Source organism: Leuciscus leuciscus (genome assembly GCF_965113295.1).
Source record: "Leuciscus leuciscus genome assembly, chromosome: 12".
In the NCBI taxonomy this organism is placed as follows: Eukaryota; Metazoa; Chordata; class Actinopteri; order Cypriniformes; family Leuciscidae; genus Leuciscus; species Leuciscus leuciscus.
In genome coordinates, this window is record NC_138736.1 from 15,424,963 (window position 1) to 15,444,399 (window position 19,437).

At 37.2% G+C, this 19,437-nt stretch overlaps 1 protein-coding gene and 1 long non-coding RNA gene across 2 annotated transcripts; one reads left to right on the plus strand and one right to left on the minus strand.

Annotated features, from left to right (window-relative positions):
* Positions 1-1,371: 1,371 nt before the first annotated feature.
* On the minus strand, positions 1,372-4,084 carry LOC309510545. The gene is made up of 2 exons (XR_014210390.1): positions 3,954-4,084; positions 1,372-2,596 (listed from the first exon to the last, which is right to left on the minus strand). It is a non-coding gene; the product is annotated as an uncharacterized lncRNA (long non-coding RNA).
* Positions 3,564-18,760, plus strand: LOC309510526 (perforin-1-like). The gene is made up of 3 exons (XM_082185342.1): positions 3,564-3,712; positions 3,930-4,450; positions 4,562-18,760. Exons 2-3 carry the CDS (start codon positions 3,930-3,932, stop codon positions 5,760-5,762), a joined length of 1,722 nt encoding a protein of 573 aa, XP_082041468.1. The 5' UTR covers positions 3,564-3,712; the 3' UTR covers positions 5,763-18,760.
* Positions 18,761-19,437: the final 677 nt, after the last annotated feature.

Sequence of the window (19,437 nt, forward strand, 5' to 3'; positions counted from 1 at the left end):
AGTGCATCATGTCAGAACAGAACGCCAATGAAATGTTTACCCGGCATAGCTTTAAAGCACGAGCAAATAATGAACTTTTGTGATTGCGAATAAGTGCAGTGTCCTGTGAGTGTAACTCTACCGCTGCATTGACATGTGATTAATGTACGTCGAGTTTTACAGTATTGGGACTGTGGCGCCAGAACTGCAGCTGATAGAATTTGCGCTGTAGCACGATACTACCATATTTTAGTTTCCATGCTTATTGTGTTTCCACAACAATGTTAGTGAGTAAATCTACTGAAATGGCCACCATAACAGTGGAGTGTGATGTGTAAGATGAGAGATCAGAGATTACGCCCACCCGTTTCACACATAGGCCTACAGAGCTTTCACACTACGCTTTGGAGCGTGAGGTCCGGCAATGCTTTTCAGGTGTGATGCGTATACAGCAACGCAGCGATCATTTCCTCACCGAGTCTATTTTTGCTGTGCTGCACGCGCTGAATTAAAGTGACAGCGCATGGTTCGTGGTCAAAATGAACACAGATTGACATGAAAATATAATAATCTCACCATTTAATTAAATAAAATGTAGTAATCTCACCATAAATGTATTTAATTAAATACTACTATTTTTGACAGTCATCTATTTACTTTAAGACCGGGGTAAAGCAAGGGAAACTACAGTTCTTTGTGACATGCAAGATTTATTGCATTAAAATTTAAATGCAAAAGAAAAGGCATGAGAGTCGGCTGTTTTTGTAAATTTTAAGTTTTAATTAAAAATGTTTGCGATTTTAATACAAGTACATGGTTAAATATTTTACCACTTGCTTGAGCAACTTAATATAGAAGTAGTCTAATGCATTGAATAATACGTTGTTTAAACTGTGTTTAAACGTGAATACTAGAGTGTACTGTATATGTGTACAAAGAGAATCGCAATGCTGACAAAACTTTTTTTTAATAAAAGTTGGATATAACTTCTGGATTTGAAATAAAAATAGTGAGTATGTGTTTGTGGTACAGCCGTGGATCAGTTACGCACTGCAAACGCAGCATATGTGAAAGCACTATAGCGCGTGCTGCTTCTGCACTGCTATCTGAACATCTTTGCCAAGCGCAAACCAGTACAGAAGTAATCAATAAATTATCGGGGAGGGTCATGCCTTTTTTTCACAATCATTTTGGAGGGTCATAGAAAAATGTATTGCTGGCGAAGGGAGGGTCAAGTCTATTTTGACTACAGATCTCAAAACTCCTCCGGTAGCCCATTAAATAAAAAACGAACAGTCCCTTAGAATCAGATGTCACTGTGCAACACAAATATTAACAAATCTGTTTTACTGTAAAGACTTTCTGAGAAAAAAAACAACGCAACTACAGAAAGATGATCAGGTCTTTTAATATTGTTATATCTGTTTTAAAAACAGTGCTGAATAAGGTTACATGTAAATACTTTGTTTTTGTTTTTTTTATCACAGTGTAGGTTCTCATGAGATCTTTGTCTTCACCACACACACACACACACACACACACACACACACACACACACACACACACACACACACACACACAAAACTATGTGGTCTGAATACATTTCCTTTTCTCTTGTACTGTAAAATGCCTACAGTATACAGTATGTTTTAAAGGCAGTTCTTGTCCGTTGAGTATAGACTTATAGGCTTCTTGCAACTGTTGCTAAGCCTGATCTGTCTTAATTTGCATTTAGACATTAAGCTAGGATGGTCACAGGCGAACAGACCTAAGATTTCTTAATTCAGTACTGTAATGAACAAATTCACCACAGCAAATTTTCACAGTATGAGTAGACACCCATCACTTTTTTTTTATTTATTTTTTTACCACATATTCTGTCAAAACTACTCCACAGAATTAGCATTTTGGTCTGTGAACGTTTATCTTATCAGCCTATTTGAATGAACACTTTTGCATGCTTTTTTTTTCATCCTGCACTCCCCTAAATCTATGTACAGTGAAAATGAACCATATATACTGTCTCAAATTTAAAGTATTGTATTTTTTAAGGTAAACACACTACATTAGATATGCCAGTAGTGCACTGCCCAACAAAAACACCATTCCAATTGAACAATAATCATTGATTTCGGTCAAATTTAGGGGGCCTAAGTAATTAATGTCAGTCTCCAGTGCAATATATGCATTTATCCATAAACTTTAATTTGCCAAAATGGGGGAAGCTCTGCATCCTGATTATACAGACCATCGCCTGATGTTAAATAAGGTAGGCTACATGGACGTCCTTTTGAGAGGACTTCCCCATAAAAAGCTGTTGTACCCCTAAGGGTAAAATATTGTTGTAAGACATTCTTCAAAATAATAACAAAAGGGGAAAATATGAATTTTACATATTTTGTACATTCCTGTAGCTCAAACATTAGAAAGTGGAGGCAGTAACACCAAGGTCTTGGGTTTAATTCCCAGAATGCCTGAAGTGATAAATTGTTTTCCTTGAATACAATGTAAGTGTCAGCACTATTGCAGTGGTAAGCAGACGAGACACAGAGCCTGGGAGCCGACCAATGGAGGTGGAGCTGAACAAGGTGGAGACCCCAGAGAAAATAAAAAAAAACTGTTAGGAAAGAAATTAATTTAGATACAGTGCTGAATTTCTTATACAAAGACCCAGACAAAACTATTATTTTCATGGTAGCAGACCTAGCCATTTATTGGCTTTAAGACTACTTAATAGAAAATAAAAGTTCCTTTTATTGTGAACTATACAGCTCTAATTCTAAATGCGAACCTACACCATACTTCCTTTTTATCTACTCTTACTCTTCCGCATCTGTCAGAATCAGACTCTGTGTTCTTAGCTAGATCTATATCACTTGTTGAATTAGAATCATCGGTCAGAGGAATGAGCAAGGGGAAATCCTCAGGCCTAGATGGCATACCAGTTGAGTTCTACTTGACCTTCTGGGCCTAGTTGGGTTCATCTATGCTAGACATGATGCAATATTCAATTGATCAAGGATCCTTTCCGGAAAATATGAACATGGCTATTATATCTCTTCTGCTTAAAAAGATAAAGACTCTACATTATGTTCTAGTTATCACCCACTTTCTACTTGGAGAACGGTGACCAGAAAAATAAAGCCGTCATTCACCTTTGTTCCATAATAATATGTTTTTATCAGGAAAGAAACCAATTCATTGTCCACAATGGGTTGAATGTAAAGTAAATTGATTTGGTGACATTTATGATGACAAAGGGCTGAAATCATTTTAAGATATTATGGCTCTCTTTAATTTATCAGGAACTTCCCTTTTTATGTATCTTCACAATCTAATCCAGTGTCATCATACCTTTTTTTTCATGAATTAGCATTACATTATTAATTAAAATTATAATGTAAAGGAATAATAGAACAGATAATCTTGTATGCAACTCTTAAGCATAACTGTTCGTCTTCTTTGTAACACTGCCATCCATTTGCAGAGATTTTTGTCACATCTGATAACTTGAAATTAAAATGTTCTTCTTTGTTCACAGAACATATTTATAGCATTGTTCAGCCCAGGCAATGTGTTAAACTAATATTAGAAGATTTGTCACAGCCACGTCATGGTATATGATACTTTGCACTACAAAGCTTTGACACCCACAACCAATCAACCATCGACAGGTTAGAGAGACAACCTACAGTATAACTTATATTTGATTATCTCACCTCCACATTTACTGGTAGGTAACTGAAAAAATTAATTCAATTAATCATATTATCATTTTAAAGAGACAATTACTGCTTGTGCTTAACATCCTTTTTTTAATTTTGTATTTGTTTTAACAATATTGCAAATTTTATGAAGATATTATTGTTACAATTCTAGACTATCGTTCTTGTTAAGTGATGTTAATTTTCACAATAATCTCAATAATGATTTGACTTATCTCACTACAGATGATGGGGCAGTTCCAGATTTACCTTGTTGTTTTCTGGGCATTGCTTCTCATGACCACTTCTGGAGAGGATGACATAGGTGCACCAAAAGAGTGTGAGGATGCTCCCTTTGTTCCAGGGTACAATCTTGCTGGAGAGGGATTTGATGTTGTGACCATGGAGCGAAAAGGATCTTACGTGATCAACATGGAGAAATGGGATTTAGGAAACAGCACTTGTAAAATGCGCAAAAACAATTACATGAATGGAATAAAACAGAAGCTACCAGCAGCAGTTGTGTTCTGGAGGACCTTGCCAAAGTGTTCAATGAAAGTCTCCAGTCAGATCTTTGAATCAAGTGAAGCACTGGTCAATGATTCATCATCAGCGCTCTCAGTCAGCTGGAAAGTTGGTTTAGATGTGAAGGCTGTTGGAGCTGCAGTCGGAAGCACTCATTCCAGGGAAGCGAAATTTGCAATGACAAAATCAAAAGAAGACAAATACAGTTTCACCAAACATGAAGTTGCATGCAGCTTTTACGGGTGAGAGAGTTGGGTTGCTTTTCCTCATAGAATGACAAAAAAAAAGATTAATTGTAATTTGCTCCCTCTTTGATTCCACTGAATTCAAACGTATTAACTCTTTATTTACAGATATCGTCTAGCTAAAAAGCCTCCTCTTCATGCAGAGTTTCTTGAAGAAATTAAATCACTCCCTGCATCCTACGATCCAGACGCCTACCGCAACCTGATCACCACATATGGCACTCACTTTACCACAGGTGTCAAGTTAGGGGGGAAAATGAAAGCCATAACAGCCATCAAAACATGTCAGGCAACAGTGAGTGGGCTTACAGAAACTGCAGTGAAAGACTGTTTGGATGTAGAAGCCTCTGGTTCATACAGTGTAGCAACTGTGAAGGTAGAGAGCCATTTTTGTAAAGAACTGAAAAAGAAGATGGGCACAAATCAAAAGTTCAGCACCATGTTCAGTGAGCGTCAGACAGAGATTATCGGAGGAAACATCAATGGAGAAGATCTGCTTTTTGCTGGTTCATCACACCCAAATTCCCTTAAGACCTGGCTTGAGTCTTTGAAGAGCCTCCCTGACATTGTGCACTACTCTCTGAAACCCCTACATTTCTTACTGAGTAAAAAACACCCTGCCAGGAAAGGACTGAAGAGAGCTGTTGAAGAATACATAATAAAAAATGCCCTCATGAAGGTTTGCTCAGAGTCTTGCAAGACTGGCAGGAAGTGCAGTGCAAGAGACCGATGTGCTTGTGTTTGTGTAAGTAGTCAAATTATAAAGTCTAACTGTTGTCCACCTGAAAAAGGACTTGCCACCCTGAAAGTCTACAACCTTAGAGCCAAAGGTCTGTATGGAGATGTAAGAACTCAAACAGATGGCACTGTATTAGTTAAATATGGCACACAAAACAAGCGCACTGAGATTATTGATAATAATGACAATCCACGTTGGCCAGAAACATTTGAGTTTGTTCCTATTAAGATTAGCATGGCCAATAAACTAACTTTTGAAGTGTATGATGCAGACAGCTACTGGAACAGCGACCTCCTTGGTACATGCTCTTTTAAACTTAGAAGTGGAGTTGTGCATGAGGCTTGTGTTTTTAAATATGGCACCTTCTTTTTAACCTATGAAGTGAAGTGTGCTCCCAGTCTAAATGGCCCACAGTGTAATGAACACAAACCTTCTCCAATGGCTTCCCCTCTGGCTGACATTTTCAGCTCAAGAAATGGTGTTCTGGTTAAAGACATGCCCAGGCTTGAATCAGCTCACAACTTCTCAAATAAATTTGAGAGCGCTTATGGAAAACAGATACAGCTGTAGGATTTTAGTAGGATCTCAAATCAGGCCTTATGCATTAAAGCCATAATCTTGCAACGCTTCCTGATAATCAAATGCTTAAAATGCTTAAGTATAAACTTTGCTCTTTTTTTTATTTTTTATTCCAATTACTTGTCTTTGTATTTTGTTTTATTAAAGCATTCAAAAAATCTGATTTGTGTGATTTATTTACTTTTTGGGTAGAAAAACTTCCCAAAACTGCTAAAACTGACAGCTGTACTGCAAAATATCTGTATTTAAAACCTTCTTCCTGGAGGCATACTATATCATTGTTTGTGGTTATTTGAATAGAATTATTAATTTGAATATAAATCATATAAACTTAATGAGACACCTTTTGCAATAAAGTCCTTTAAATTTTTCATGAAGCACATGCACATATAAGTGTGACATCAGTAGTGATCACTGTACTTATTTTTTGGATGTAAGTACATATTAGTTATAGAAACCTATATAAAGTGGGACTTTATATATATAAAATATATATATTGTGGCAGGATTTGCGAATTTTAATAGGTATTTTGAACGTACAAACACACTTCCGGATACATATGCACGCACACACATACATGGAAGCCCAAAGCGCAGAGGACGGAAAGGACGCAAGAATGCCCATATACGGGAAACAGCAATGTTACCAAAAAACCCCTCAGAGACAATGGATGGTTGATGTCGCAAGACTCTGTCATGAGACTGAGTTCCTCTGGAAAAAACCCAAGAAACTGTATTGGAACAATGTAACCCAGTTCTGTATAAATATGACTGCATTTTTACTGTTAAGGGCTGCATTTTTGATTTTGATGTCGGATTGCATCCCTAGAGAGGAATCGAATCTCTTCTAGTATAATCCTGGCTGAATTTCTTTTGGTTTGAACTGCTCTGCTATAATATTGTAACTTGATAAATCTCGGATGGGAACGAGTTCATATTTACTCGAAATTGCTTGAACTGCTGATAAGGTAATTAGTCTTTGTAATATTCACTCATACAGGACTGCCCTGTTGAGATTGAATAAGCTGAAGTTTTATATCCTGTAACATTTACTTTTCGATTTGCTACAAGTATTAATTTTTGTACTACCAGTGTTTTAATCTTTTGTATAAATAAACTTTTATTTCTAAAGACAATCACTGTTAAGTCTTACTTCAGCTTTTACAAACAGTTCTAAGAGCAAAAGACAGAGCAATACATTAATCCTTATTAATCGAAGATAACAAGGGTTCCAAGAGCGATTCGGCTGGAAGGTAAGCATGAATTTAATTCATATGTCTGGTTAGTAATGTCTATTATTGTTTCCTTGGGAGTGTAGGGACTACACCTAGATTTACTGGTATAAATGATAAACAAGCAAGTTGAGGGAATAATTCCTATTCTGACCTGACAGCAAAAGATCACCTAGACACAGTGATACTAGGGGTTAATCAGGAACGTGAGAGCAATACCAGATCTCACCACATGGGGGCTCGTCCGGGATCGGGTCAATTTCTAATTGCCCAATAATACCCACAAGAACCTAAGGGAATAATAGTTTAAGTACTAAGACGACGGCTAAATCCAAATGCAAAATAATGTCTCCATAGTGCTTTGAGGAAGTTACAGGAACAGATACTTCCTCCTAACCATAGAAAGTATCACGGGGACGCCTGAGATAAAGTTCTATGGTTAGGCACGACAGAGGTAACAAGAGATCTCGAGGGCAGCGCTGTGGGACCATAGAGTACCCATTTAGAAACCTCATATAAAGAGATAGTTACCAAAATCCTCAGAGGAGAAGCCAGATTCACACAGTCATGGAGAGAATAACTAATATAATTTTGCTCCCACAAGATCAACTAAACAAGACAAAAAAAACAAAACAAAAAAAAAGCAGGGCAAGTAGGCAATGAAGAACTACTGGCTACTGACGATACTTTATACACCTCTTATGAAGCTGGATTAAGTAAACTAGTCCAAGTCGTTAGCAGTAAAAGTCGAAGTAAAAAGGTTACTGTAGAAATTGGGGACGGTGATACCACCGTACCAATTGTTAAAGGAATAGACATAAGAGTAACTAGAAACGGCGTTACTGATCAGGAAGCTCTGATCACAGTTGAATCCCCCACCCCTTCAGAGTACACTGAAATGGAAGGGGCCTCAGGATGTGACTATGGTCAAATAGATAAAAACTATGAAAAAATGCTCTTAGAAACGGGAACGATTCCTAAACACAAAGATGTCGTAACCGGGTTCAGATCCCTGATGACAGGGGAAATATCAGGGGAAATAAGAGAGACAGGGTTTAGATCGTACAAAGCTTCAACAGGGAGAGAGTTAAACGATAATAAACCCAAAGTGCAGATAGGTAGAGAGCCTGATCATAGTTTCGGCTCAGAAAGTACAGAAGACGAGAAAATACCTCGCAGAGATAGTGCTAACAAAATCTGGAAGCCCGTCTAAAGAATGGAAAAACAGCTCGCATAAAAGAGAAAATAATACCAGGGGCGGTAGAACATTTCTAACTTGCACTGGTCAAGTGCTTAATTCAGTGAATTCACATTCAACAGCACTCAAGGGGCCAGAGCAGAAGTAATGCAGTTTGTTTATGAACTTACTGCTAATGATATCCTAAATATGCCGGGAACCAGCAAAAAAGTAAAATGTCACATGTTAGCAGAACAGCTAGATCAAATGCAAAACACATTGTGTTATATTTTATTAGATATGTACCAATGATGAAAGGCTTGTGAAAATTATGGGAGGCCACGCATAGCAAGGTTTCCTCCCATCAATAAGGGTAGAGTTCCAAGAAAACCGTAGAAAGCACCTAAAAGAAAAAAAGGAAGTATCACCTTCCCCTTTTAGTAACAGAGATCTAGCAAGGAAAGAGTATAGACGAGAGGTTGAAAAAGGGAGGGGAACCTTCTGATTCTTCCTCCAGCTCATACACCTCAGACTCTGATAAAGAGAAAAGAAAGCAGGTGCTCTAAGAAGCCCTTGTCAGTTAAAAAGGAGAGGACACAGTCAGAATTTGAATATGAAGAAAAAGTGGTCCCTAAACCTAGGCGCGGTCCAGCTAGACAGATTAAGGAAGACCGTTTTACAGTCATCCAGCTCCTACAAAATATGAAATTCAAAGGGGCAAAAGATAACAATATGATTAAGGCAAAAATGGTGGCTGATCTGGGGAAAACCCTAGGTGCCTCAACTAGCCTGGTAAGACTGATGATTAAATATCATACAGGAATATCCATGAAACTAGAAAACCTTAATGCATACCATTCCAAAGGGATAGGTATAGATAAGGAGACTGAATTACGGAAAAAGACAGAAGTGGTTAAAACCAGAGGCTGATGGCCATGTCTTTCCGAGAAAGCCCCCCAAGGGTGGACAAATGGAGGAGATTTAGCTAGACTTAAAAGGCTAGCCACAGTTACCAACTGGTCAGAAATGTCTAGTTTAGCGGACCTATATGACAGGGAAACGGTTAGAAGTAATAGGACCAGAGAAAGCTTAGGCCAAAACATAAATAAACCAATAGAGGGGGATAGGATGAAACGGGAAACTGCCTATCAGAAAACTAAAAGTAAATCGAAGGATAAAAATGAGGCTAGGACAGTAAGGTATGAACATCCTGAAACTTTATATAAAAAGTTAAAACCCCAGGTTAGGCCAGCTAAGAAGACCGGAAAAGGAACTAAATTTATAGAGCCTAAAGAATGGGCAAAACTGACTGAAGAGCAGAAACAAGCCCACATAAACAAACGAAACAAAATAGCAGAACCGAAAACTAGAAGTAGGGAAGTATAATCCCACTGCCTCTGACATGGGGAGACAAAAAATAAGGATTACATGTCCAATAAAAGGGAATCAAATTTATGTTAGATAACCTAGAAAAGGTATCCAGTGTAACGAAAGTTCCTAACGGAGCGATAAAATTTGAAGGTGAATATAATGATTAAGGTTTCAGTAATAAAATGAAATCAGTGACCAGAGATAGATATTCCTGGGAAGGATTGCAGTGTATAGTTACAGCACAACTTTAATGCGTCTAAATGACAACATTCTAATTAAATAAATTAAGGAAAAAGATACTGATAATGATGAAACAATCAGATGGCCTAAAAAAGTCGGCCTGGATTCAGGAAATAATAGGGTTATAAAACAAGACCCTATTGACAAAAACTAGTTAGAAAAATTACTTGAAAAATATAAGCAATAATGATTGTGGAAAACTATCAGATAAATATGAATATACCGTAATGAGAGGAATTCAGGTTCTGCAAAATCAATATCTGATAAATAAATCCGTGTATGAAGAGATAAAAGAAACAATAAAGAGAATTATCTAGAAAAGGGGTAATATTTAATTAATAGAGGCTTTATTAAACAGATATTTAATTAATGCAAGAAACGCGACAAATGGTTTAAATGATGATAAGATTTTGGCTAAAATCAACTAAAGAGGATCTCATAAAAAATAAATAAAAAAAACCCAGATAACCAAAAAAGACAGGAAAATGTGTTACCTGTAGATATATTAGCTATGGTAGCTAGAAATTTGCTGATTATTAAATCATTGGCTGCAGAAAAATTAGTAATAGTCATTGCTAAACGTGAAGGAATAGAATTATTAGCAAAATAATTTAGTGAATGAAAATAAGCGCATTCACACTTTTACCTGGTCTAAATGGATTAAATGAGGCTAATCTGTGACAATCAGATAGAATTTAGACATGTTAAAACTCCTAAAAAGGAGAAAAAGACCATAATAAATCAAGCACATTTGTGCTACTTTACTGACGGAAGTTCAGATAAAGGACAAACATGGTGGGGCTTCCTTGTTAAGCAGAGAGGTCAAATTATCCACAGAGAAAAAGGAAGATAGAAGATGACAAAAGTGCACAGGAAGCTGAAGTCACAGCGGTAGAGAAGGCATTGTTATTTATTAAAGAAAATAACCACATGGACTGTTTGTTAATAACGGACAGTGGTTTTGTTTAGCTATGATTGGTTGAACACCTGGATAGGTGGGAACAGAATAGTTTCTATAACGCTAAAGGCAAACCGTCAGGTGGAACTGTGGAGGAGCATAAGCGAAAATTACAAGGTTGTGAAACCGAAAGTATTGCATAAGTCTAGCCACAGAATACAGGACAACGCCTGCGGCAGTTGGGAACAAGGAATTTGACCAATACATCCGCATACGAGCGATCACTAAACAGAGCGAGGGGGACTTACTGCAGAAACTGCATGATAAACTGTTTCACCCTCCAACGACGTATGTTGCGAAATATTGTCAGCAGATGGGCTTACATATTTCAGAACTTAAAAACTAATGATCAGAAAATTAAGTTAAATTGCCCTGATTGTAGGAAGGTTATAACCAGTATTTATATTGATTATGGGAAAAATCAAAACTGAGAAATAGAACGTTGAAATTAGTTCAGATTTCGCTAGACTAGTTTAGTTCTAAAACAAAAAAGGAAAAAACGCTTACTTCCTAGTTATTGTGGATAACTGCTCTACCTTTATAGAGATCTACCCATTTTAACAGGCGACAGGTAGGCTACTGTTGTCCTGAACAGCCTTAAGAGGTTGATAACATAGCAGGGTTCGCACGAATGAGTTCGAGGCGATAACAGACATAACTTAACTGGCCATGAAGTGGAGACCTTTTGCAAAAAAGCAGGGTATTATTTTAATTAAGGCGGTTGAAAACCGACCATCCGAGTAGCGGATAAATACAGGGTAGCGGATTGGTTGTACGTGCAATACCTTTGTTTAAGGACTGATTTTTTGAAAAATCTAAATCTAGGAGATTTAGGGATTTAGATTTATGAACTTATTTCCTTAATTGTAGGATTTCGAAGACTGATCAAATTCCTAAATCGACCGACAAAAGCAAAAGCCCTAAGTCGAAAGGGCAAAACAGGTTTTAGTTATATTAAAACAAAAACAAGTACGTTTTCGTGGTAAAACGAGAACCGAAAAAGTAGGCCTAGTTGAATTAACTTCAAGCACAACCGTTAGGCTTGAAGCGAATTTGGTCAATTAGGAATCTTGTGGGGAGCAAAGATTAATATTCACGATGAGTAAGGTATACAGACCAAAAGTAAGTTTCCAGTCAGACGCTAAGTGTCCAGCAGAGGGCACTGTTGTAGTGTGTAAAGACTTTAGTGACTCTTTCTTAGTGAAGATGTGACATAAGGATTGTGAAGCAGGAACTGCGACAATCCGTAGGAAACCTACTGACTGTGTGATCTGTGGCAAACAAGAGATTTGTCAGCTCCTCTCGGAGGGAAGGACCTAGGGAGGTCGGAGTCAGCATTGGCTTAGAAGCCAAATGACAATTATACCTGAGTGGTATTTTTCCGGCAGATCAATGGGATCGTGCGCGGGCGGAGATGTGAGCATTTGTGGATTGTGCCGGTTGTCCAGACAACGCTGGTCAGTCTGGCAATATGAATTAACCACGGGGAATTGTGGTTGTAAAGCTTGCATAGACTGTAAGATAAAGTACAGTCTTAGAGGTCAAGAGTGTAGATGCACTCTAGACAACCAAGGGCAACTAAGTAAGTGCCCTAGGTGTAAGTTAATGATCGGAAAACGATTGTTAATACTTACAAGTCTGAAAGAATTTTGGCAGTCTAGAAAAACTGAAACAAGTCTAGGCTGCTTAATTGATGATAAAATTATGTGTAAATGGGACATAAATCCCCTGGCTTTAGTCTGTGATAGCGAGAAAGCCTTTCTGTGGGGAAGGCTGCTAAGCTCAGGTGGCCCGATGCCATTGGACTCTGATCCAATGTTGAGGGGCAGTGTTTTAGAGGAAACACTGAAAAGAGATACTGACTTGAACCTTTGGAAAAAGGTTGTAAGGGATCCATTTCATGACAATGATTACTCAATTCAGTTTAAAGAGGAAGGAATGTATAAAGAAATAAATATGAATGACTTACTGGTTGAATTGATAACAAAAATGTCTTTTCAGGAGTAATATCCGATATACATGGCTAGAGAATATAGTCATTTTGTACGGGAAACCTCACTGACTGTCAGAGCAAGGTCACAACAGACATTCTCAGGGACAGAAAGAATAAAAGTCAAGCTAGATTCACATAGGACCAGTGAATTATGGCAGGTGAAAGTTTCTATCACCATGACCTCTGATTACCTAAGTATGGTATGGTATGGTACCTAAGGGGTGGTGGTGGCGCAATGGATAAGACACATGCCTTTGGTGTGAGAGACCCGGGTTCGAATCCACTGTGAGACACCAATGTGTCCCTGAGCAAGACACTTAACCCCTAGTTGCTCCAGAGGCGTGCGACCTCTGACATATATAGCAATTGTAAGTCGCTTCGGATAAAAGCGTCAGCTAAATGTAAATGTAAATGTAAATGTAAATGTAAGTATAGGCAAATCAATAGAGGGGGTCAAAGTTGAAAGGACAATTATCAGAAAACCTAACAAACTGAGCAGAATGACCGCATGGATTATAGATCAGATAGGGAAAGCTTAGGAGGTTTTTGTGCATCTATATCTTTTTGTGTTTTTCAGCAACAGGATGGTGAAAAGAGGAACCGGACTAAAGGGGAAGTATCAGGAATTGCCTCATGACCGGAGTGAAGTAGGACTGTTACTGTTGGCCCTAATGATGGTTCTGGTAGTCTGCCTCTTTATAGTTGGATTTGGCATCACAGTAGAGAATCAAACAAATGAGGTAGGAGTAGCCTCCTGTTCTGTTGTTGAGAAAGTTGTAAGAAAAATCTGTTATAAGCAGACGGTGAATTTTGATGGTACTAAATATGGACCAAAAATGATAAAGAATATGTTTAAAGGATTTATAAAGGATATAGATAAGTCATTTTGGAACTGCACAGGTACTAAACGTATTAGTGCCACAATGGTGCCTAGTATTTATGGAGACAAGATTGTTAATAATAAAACTAGGTTACAATGGAATTACTTAAAAGGATATAATCGGACGCACGTCAAATTACAGGGCCTTAAGTATAATCTTTCGGATGTTTTTAATTTGATGTCTACTATGGTCATATATCGATTAGGGAATACTCCATTGCTACGGATATCAAAAATGAATGATTGGGATTGTTTAACTAAACAAATTGTCCCAATGGTATAGAGATCTTGGCTTGGCAAGGGTAGTTATTAAAAATCAATTGCCCTGTCAATAGACGATAAAAGAAAGAGCAGTAGGCAGAGTGGAAAATCTGCCTCGACAGGCTCGAAGTTTATAATTAGTAAGAATAAATGGGATAAACGGTGGATAACCGGAACCCATTGCAACTAAGTTATTGGCCTAAGGGCCTAAACCCATATGTATTGATAATAGGTGTATACAAAAATAGACCTAAACCAGCTTATGTGGAATTAGAATGGGTGACATGTGAAAAACTGATTATGCCGATTGGAATGTGTGAAAATCACGAGAAATGTCGAGACATTGACAAGCAATGTATGTCTGCTTATGAAACAGCATCCGCATGGGTGTGTTACTTGAATGATACCTCGATTTGGGATGATAAAATTTTCGAGGGGCATGGTGCTAATATTATTAAGCTATGGCATGAATGGATGGGATTACAGGACCCAGATAATGACATGGTGAAAGCAGAAGGCAAACGTACGACATGGACTATCAATGACACCTTGTGGGCCAATGGGGTAGGTGGAAGTAGACTTCATCAAATAACCTTAAGTTATGCAACCCGGCCAGTTTTGTCTTTGGAGCTAGCGAATCATTCAGGTATTATTGAATATGTTTAAAAAATATAACTGAACGGCAATGTAGATCGGCTATTGTTTTGTATTGTATGGGCTGGTCTAGTGTTGTCTGAGTTACCCATACTAATCAAGGCATCTGGAAGAACCATAGTGATGCGATTAGGGTTGGATAGAACCAGTAATCGTAAGATAACATGCAGGTTGTTTAATTTGAGTATAGAGCTAATGAGGATATATTCCAAATCTCAATCTCGTATAAGAAGAACTAAACTATGGGTCTAAATAGTCACAATTTAGCTCATGGATTTTAGAGTACCAAGTATTATCTACCAATGTTGAAACAATTGGAACAAAGGTATGGTAATTATAGGGTAATGATGGCCTCTTTAAAATTTAATGTTAGATCTTCTAGTCCATTTTCAAGAAACAGCTTGAGACCAGAGAATTTAGATAATGATCAAGAAAAGATTAAAGTCGAGTTGATGGAATTTTGGTTTGGGGCAGGTTTGATTCAGACGAGATGAGGAAATCAAATATTTGTGGTTTCCAACTGAGGAGCAATATTGAAGCTCTGAGATGTTTGACTTATGGAAAGTCCGAATATTACTTGGATGTATGATAAGGAACATGTATTTTGAAAAAAAAAAATCTAAGGAGAATAGGATCAAAGAAGGTTGGCAGCAGTAAAGAATGGAGTGACATTAGTTCAATTACTAGTGATGCTCCATTAATGTTAATTGCAAAGAATCAAATTATGACAATATAAATGTTCTCTAATCAGGATAGTTGATAGCGAATCTGAATTGAAAGGATTTTTTCTTTCCGGTCAACAATTTTCTCAAAAGGAATTTCGGCGGCACCGACGTTAATTAACGTATCGGATTACAATTCGCAACTACTCAAACCAAATGTGTGGGATCTTTTTTACGTTAATTGGAGATACAGTAAAAGCTATTTTATGGGTCGTAGATAACGTGAGAGAGTTTGCGCTTTCTGTTTGGGACCTAATAGTATAATCATGGTATTTTCTAAAAATGGGTATAATCTGCCTAACAATTATCATAGCAATAATTGTAATAAAGGTAATGATTATTAAATCGTCCAAAATGTGGCTGGTTTGCAAGAAACTTTCGGATGTGTCTGGTTCAGTGATGAACAGGAAGGCCTCGCTTCCACTAACTGACAGTGAGTCAGAAACGGAGGTGTGACCTATTATAGCGACAGGGGCTATAAGGGGGTCACATGGCGTGGCAAGGTTACGGACATTTGAAGACAAAGTTGGTAATGGGGAAAGGATCGAAGTGTAATCCCTTGATAAACTTTGGGCGCAACAACAGCTGAAGACGTTGGCAGGCAATGGCACCAATTCTACATGGCATTGCGATGAACCGCCAAAAGGAGATAGTGTGTATTATCTCTATAAATTTACGGTTGATTTCTTATTGGATATCTGGAATATCAACCATTCGCATGCCCGAACAAATCGTTTTTATGTGTTTAAGCCTTGGCCAGTATAATGTATTGAACGATTATTCGTTATTACTGAATTTAGTGTCTTAGCTGTTGAGGAGTGCGCAAATAAGATTATTTGGCGAATGAGAAATTATCGAAGTAATGATATTTTCCGTGGCCATCGCTGTGTATAATTTTGCACAGTGCTATATTAAAATGATTTGGCTCAAAAATGCTGGTTTGGAACTTGTGTTCCTTACCTAGATGTTTTTGATTATTCTAAATTATTGATGACATACAGCCTTAAGACCATTGGTGGAAACTTGGCAATGCTGTATTTCATTATCTTAATGATGGCGGGGACTTCCGTAAATGTGAATGAACCAAAGTTATTATTTCTTGCTATTTTTTCTGGATATAAATGATTATTCCTTTGTGTTTCAGATTTTAGATTTTTTTTTCTGGAATAGATTATTGTATTATTAAAGTACGAAAAAGTAAACAGTGACAAAACAGTGGTCATATAGAATTTGAAGGGATTTATTTACTTTGTTCTATTTTGAAACAATTGATTGATCACTATTTTGTTTCATTTTTTGTATTTTTGTGATTGATTGTGGAGTCAAAAGAAAACGAAACATAATTATGATTTTGTTGGCATTTTATTATGATTGTCATGGACAAACTGAAAAAAAAAAAAAACAAAGAAGGGAAATATATATTGTCAATTGACATTTTTAATTTTAGATTTTTTATATATATATTTTTTACCCCCTCTTTATTCACTTGTGATGTTGGGTTGTTTTTGTTTAATGTTGATTTAATTACAAATTTTTAAACCCAAGTTAACAACCAAGTTTTTATAAACGATCTTTCGGCATGAGATTTGATGTGTCGAAGTCAATGACATTGTTGTAAGTCAGGAGGGCCCCCTGGCTTCCAACAATTGTCTAAATGACAGACACAGCCTTCCTATGGGAGGACATAGAAGGTTTGATAATTATTGTTTTATGTTCCCTTTCTCTATCTTACTATCTTTTTGATTTGTTTAAAATATATATATATATATATTTGGAAGGAAAGGAAACAACAAACTGCTGCTAGTATGAAATTGATGATAATTTTTAATGTTTTGATTTATTATAGTTTATTTTCTTTTATTTCTTTTTGAATAACAAGAAAATGAGATTTGACTTAGGAATTACAGTTGATGGCAATTTTTGTTTTTGGGAACTTTTGGTTACTGTATTTGCCTGTTATAACATAAGTTGATGTGTTATTGTAATAGGGTCCGGATGGGCGGAGAATTGCCAACGGACATGAAATATATAAAATGTGTGATGACTGTCTGAAGGTTAAATGTTACCCGTTGAAAACTGAAGCACAAACGGGGTTGCTTTGAGTTTAAAAACTTATGTCAATCTTGTATACTTTCCAAGGGTTATTACATGGCCGAAATGAAGACTTTTTGCTTTTTATGATCGAGGGGCTAATTTTACGGATCCAGGCTGCACTCATTACTTAACCTATGAAGCAATGAAATTTATCATTGCAATGAAATGGCTGATCATCAATTTAGATGAGGCAGTTGAATTACTAATTGGGCACAGGGAACGTGTGACCAGGACTACGTGCTGTGTTGACATTCGAACCTATCTATGGAATAATAAAGTTGTTCCGGGGTTCTGTACTAAACAGGCGCGTTATAACGGCCAGATTGTTTATGTACTTGATCTACTAGATCTGTCTGTGGCGCCTGACACAAGCCCGGTGGGAGCTGAGGGTGTTGGACGAGAGCTTGGCGGACAGTGGTTCCGAGCTGGCTCTTTACCCAGAGGATCTGGTAAAATTGGATCAGGCCCCGAGACATCGGGACTCGTTCAGGTGGAAACCTGTGTCCCAGCGGTGGTTCCGCAGGAGCATCGAGAGTCTGTTGACCCAGCACGAAAGAGTGACGATGGGTTTCTCCCATCGGGAAAATGAATGAATGTATGGGTTTCATTAGTGTTGCATGGATTTCGTAATGCCTTTACGGTATATGTTTTTTAAGGTTAAAATTGATAAACTGGATGTGATTTACCCAAGGGATTTTATTAGAAAGCAACGTGTTGGGAATGACAGGAGAATTGTAAATGAAAGTGCTTTTGAACGTCCAGGAGGGGGTGTGGCAGGATTTGCGAATTTTAATAGGTATTTTGAACGTACAAACACACTTCCGGATACATATGCACGCACACACATACATGGAAGCCCAAAGCGCAGAGGACGGAAAGGACGCAAGAATGCCCATATACGGGAAACAGCAATGTTACCAAAAAACCCCTCAGAGACAATGGATGGTTGATGTCGCAAGACTCTGTCATGAGACTGAGTTCCTCTGGAAAAAACCCAAGAAACTGTATTGGAACAATGTAACCCAGTTCTGTATAAATATGACTGCATTTTTACTGTTAAGGGCTGCATTTTTGATTTTGATGTCGGATTGCATCCCTAGAGAGGAATCGAATCTCTTCTAGTATAATCCTGGCTGAATTTCTTTTGGTTTGAACTGCTCTGCTATAATATTGTAACTTGATAAATCTCGGATGGGAACGAGTTCATATTTACTCGAAATTGCTTGAACTGCTGATAAGGTAATTAGTCTTTGTAATATTCACTCATACAGGACTGCCCTGTTGAGATTGAATAAGCTGAAGTTTTATATCCTGTAACATTTACTTTTCGATTTGCTACAAGTATTAATTTTTGTACTACCAGTGTTTTAATCTTTTGTATAAATAAACTTTTATTTCTAAAGACAATCACTGTTAAGTCTTACTTCAGCTTTTACAAACAGTTCTAAGAGCAAAAGACAGAGCAATACATTAATCCTTATTAATCGAAGATAACAAGGGTTCCAAGAGCGATTCGGCTGGAAGGTAAGCATGAATTTAATTCATATGTCTGGTTAGTAATGTCTATTATTGTTTCCTTGGGAGTGTAGGGACTACACCTAGATTTACTGGTATAAATGATAAACAAGCAAGTTGAGGGAATAATTCCTATTCTGACCTGACAGCAAAAGATCACCTAGACACAGTGATACTAGGGGTTAATCAGGAACGTGAGAGCAATACCAGATCTCACCACAATATATATACGTATTACAGTGAAAAGCTTACATGTAGTCATTTTTAAAGCTTTATTTGTCAATTCCAAATCTTATTTAAATTAAATATTTGTAATATATTTATATTCATTTAAACTACATGCTTAATAATAATTGTTGAACTAAAGTTGATTCGGTGTAATGGATTAAAAGTATAATAATAATTGAATCATAAATAAATCATATAAAATAATTATAATAAATGATCATTGCTAAAATTCAGACAATTTTGTGTTTAAAAATCTTTACTATGTAGTGACCTTTAATTTGGAGCAAGAGAAACTGGGAGTGACTGTTACGGCCGACTCGTGGCCGCAACAATATAGGAAA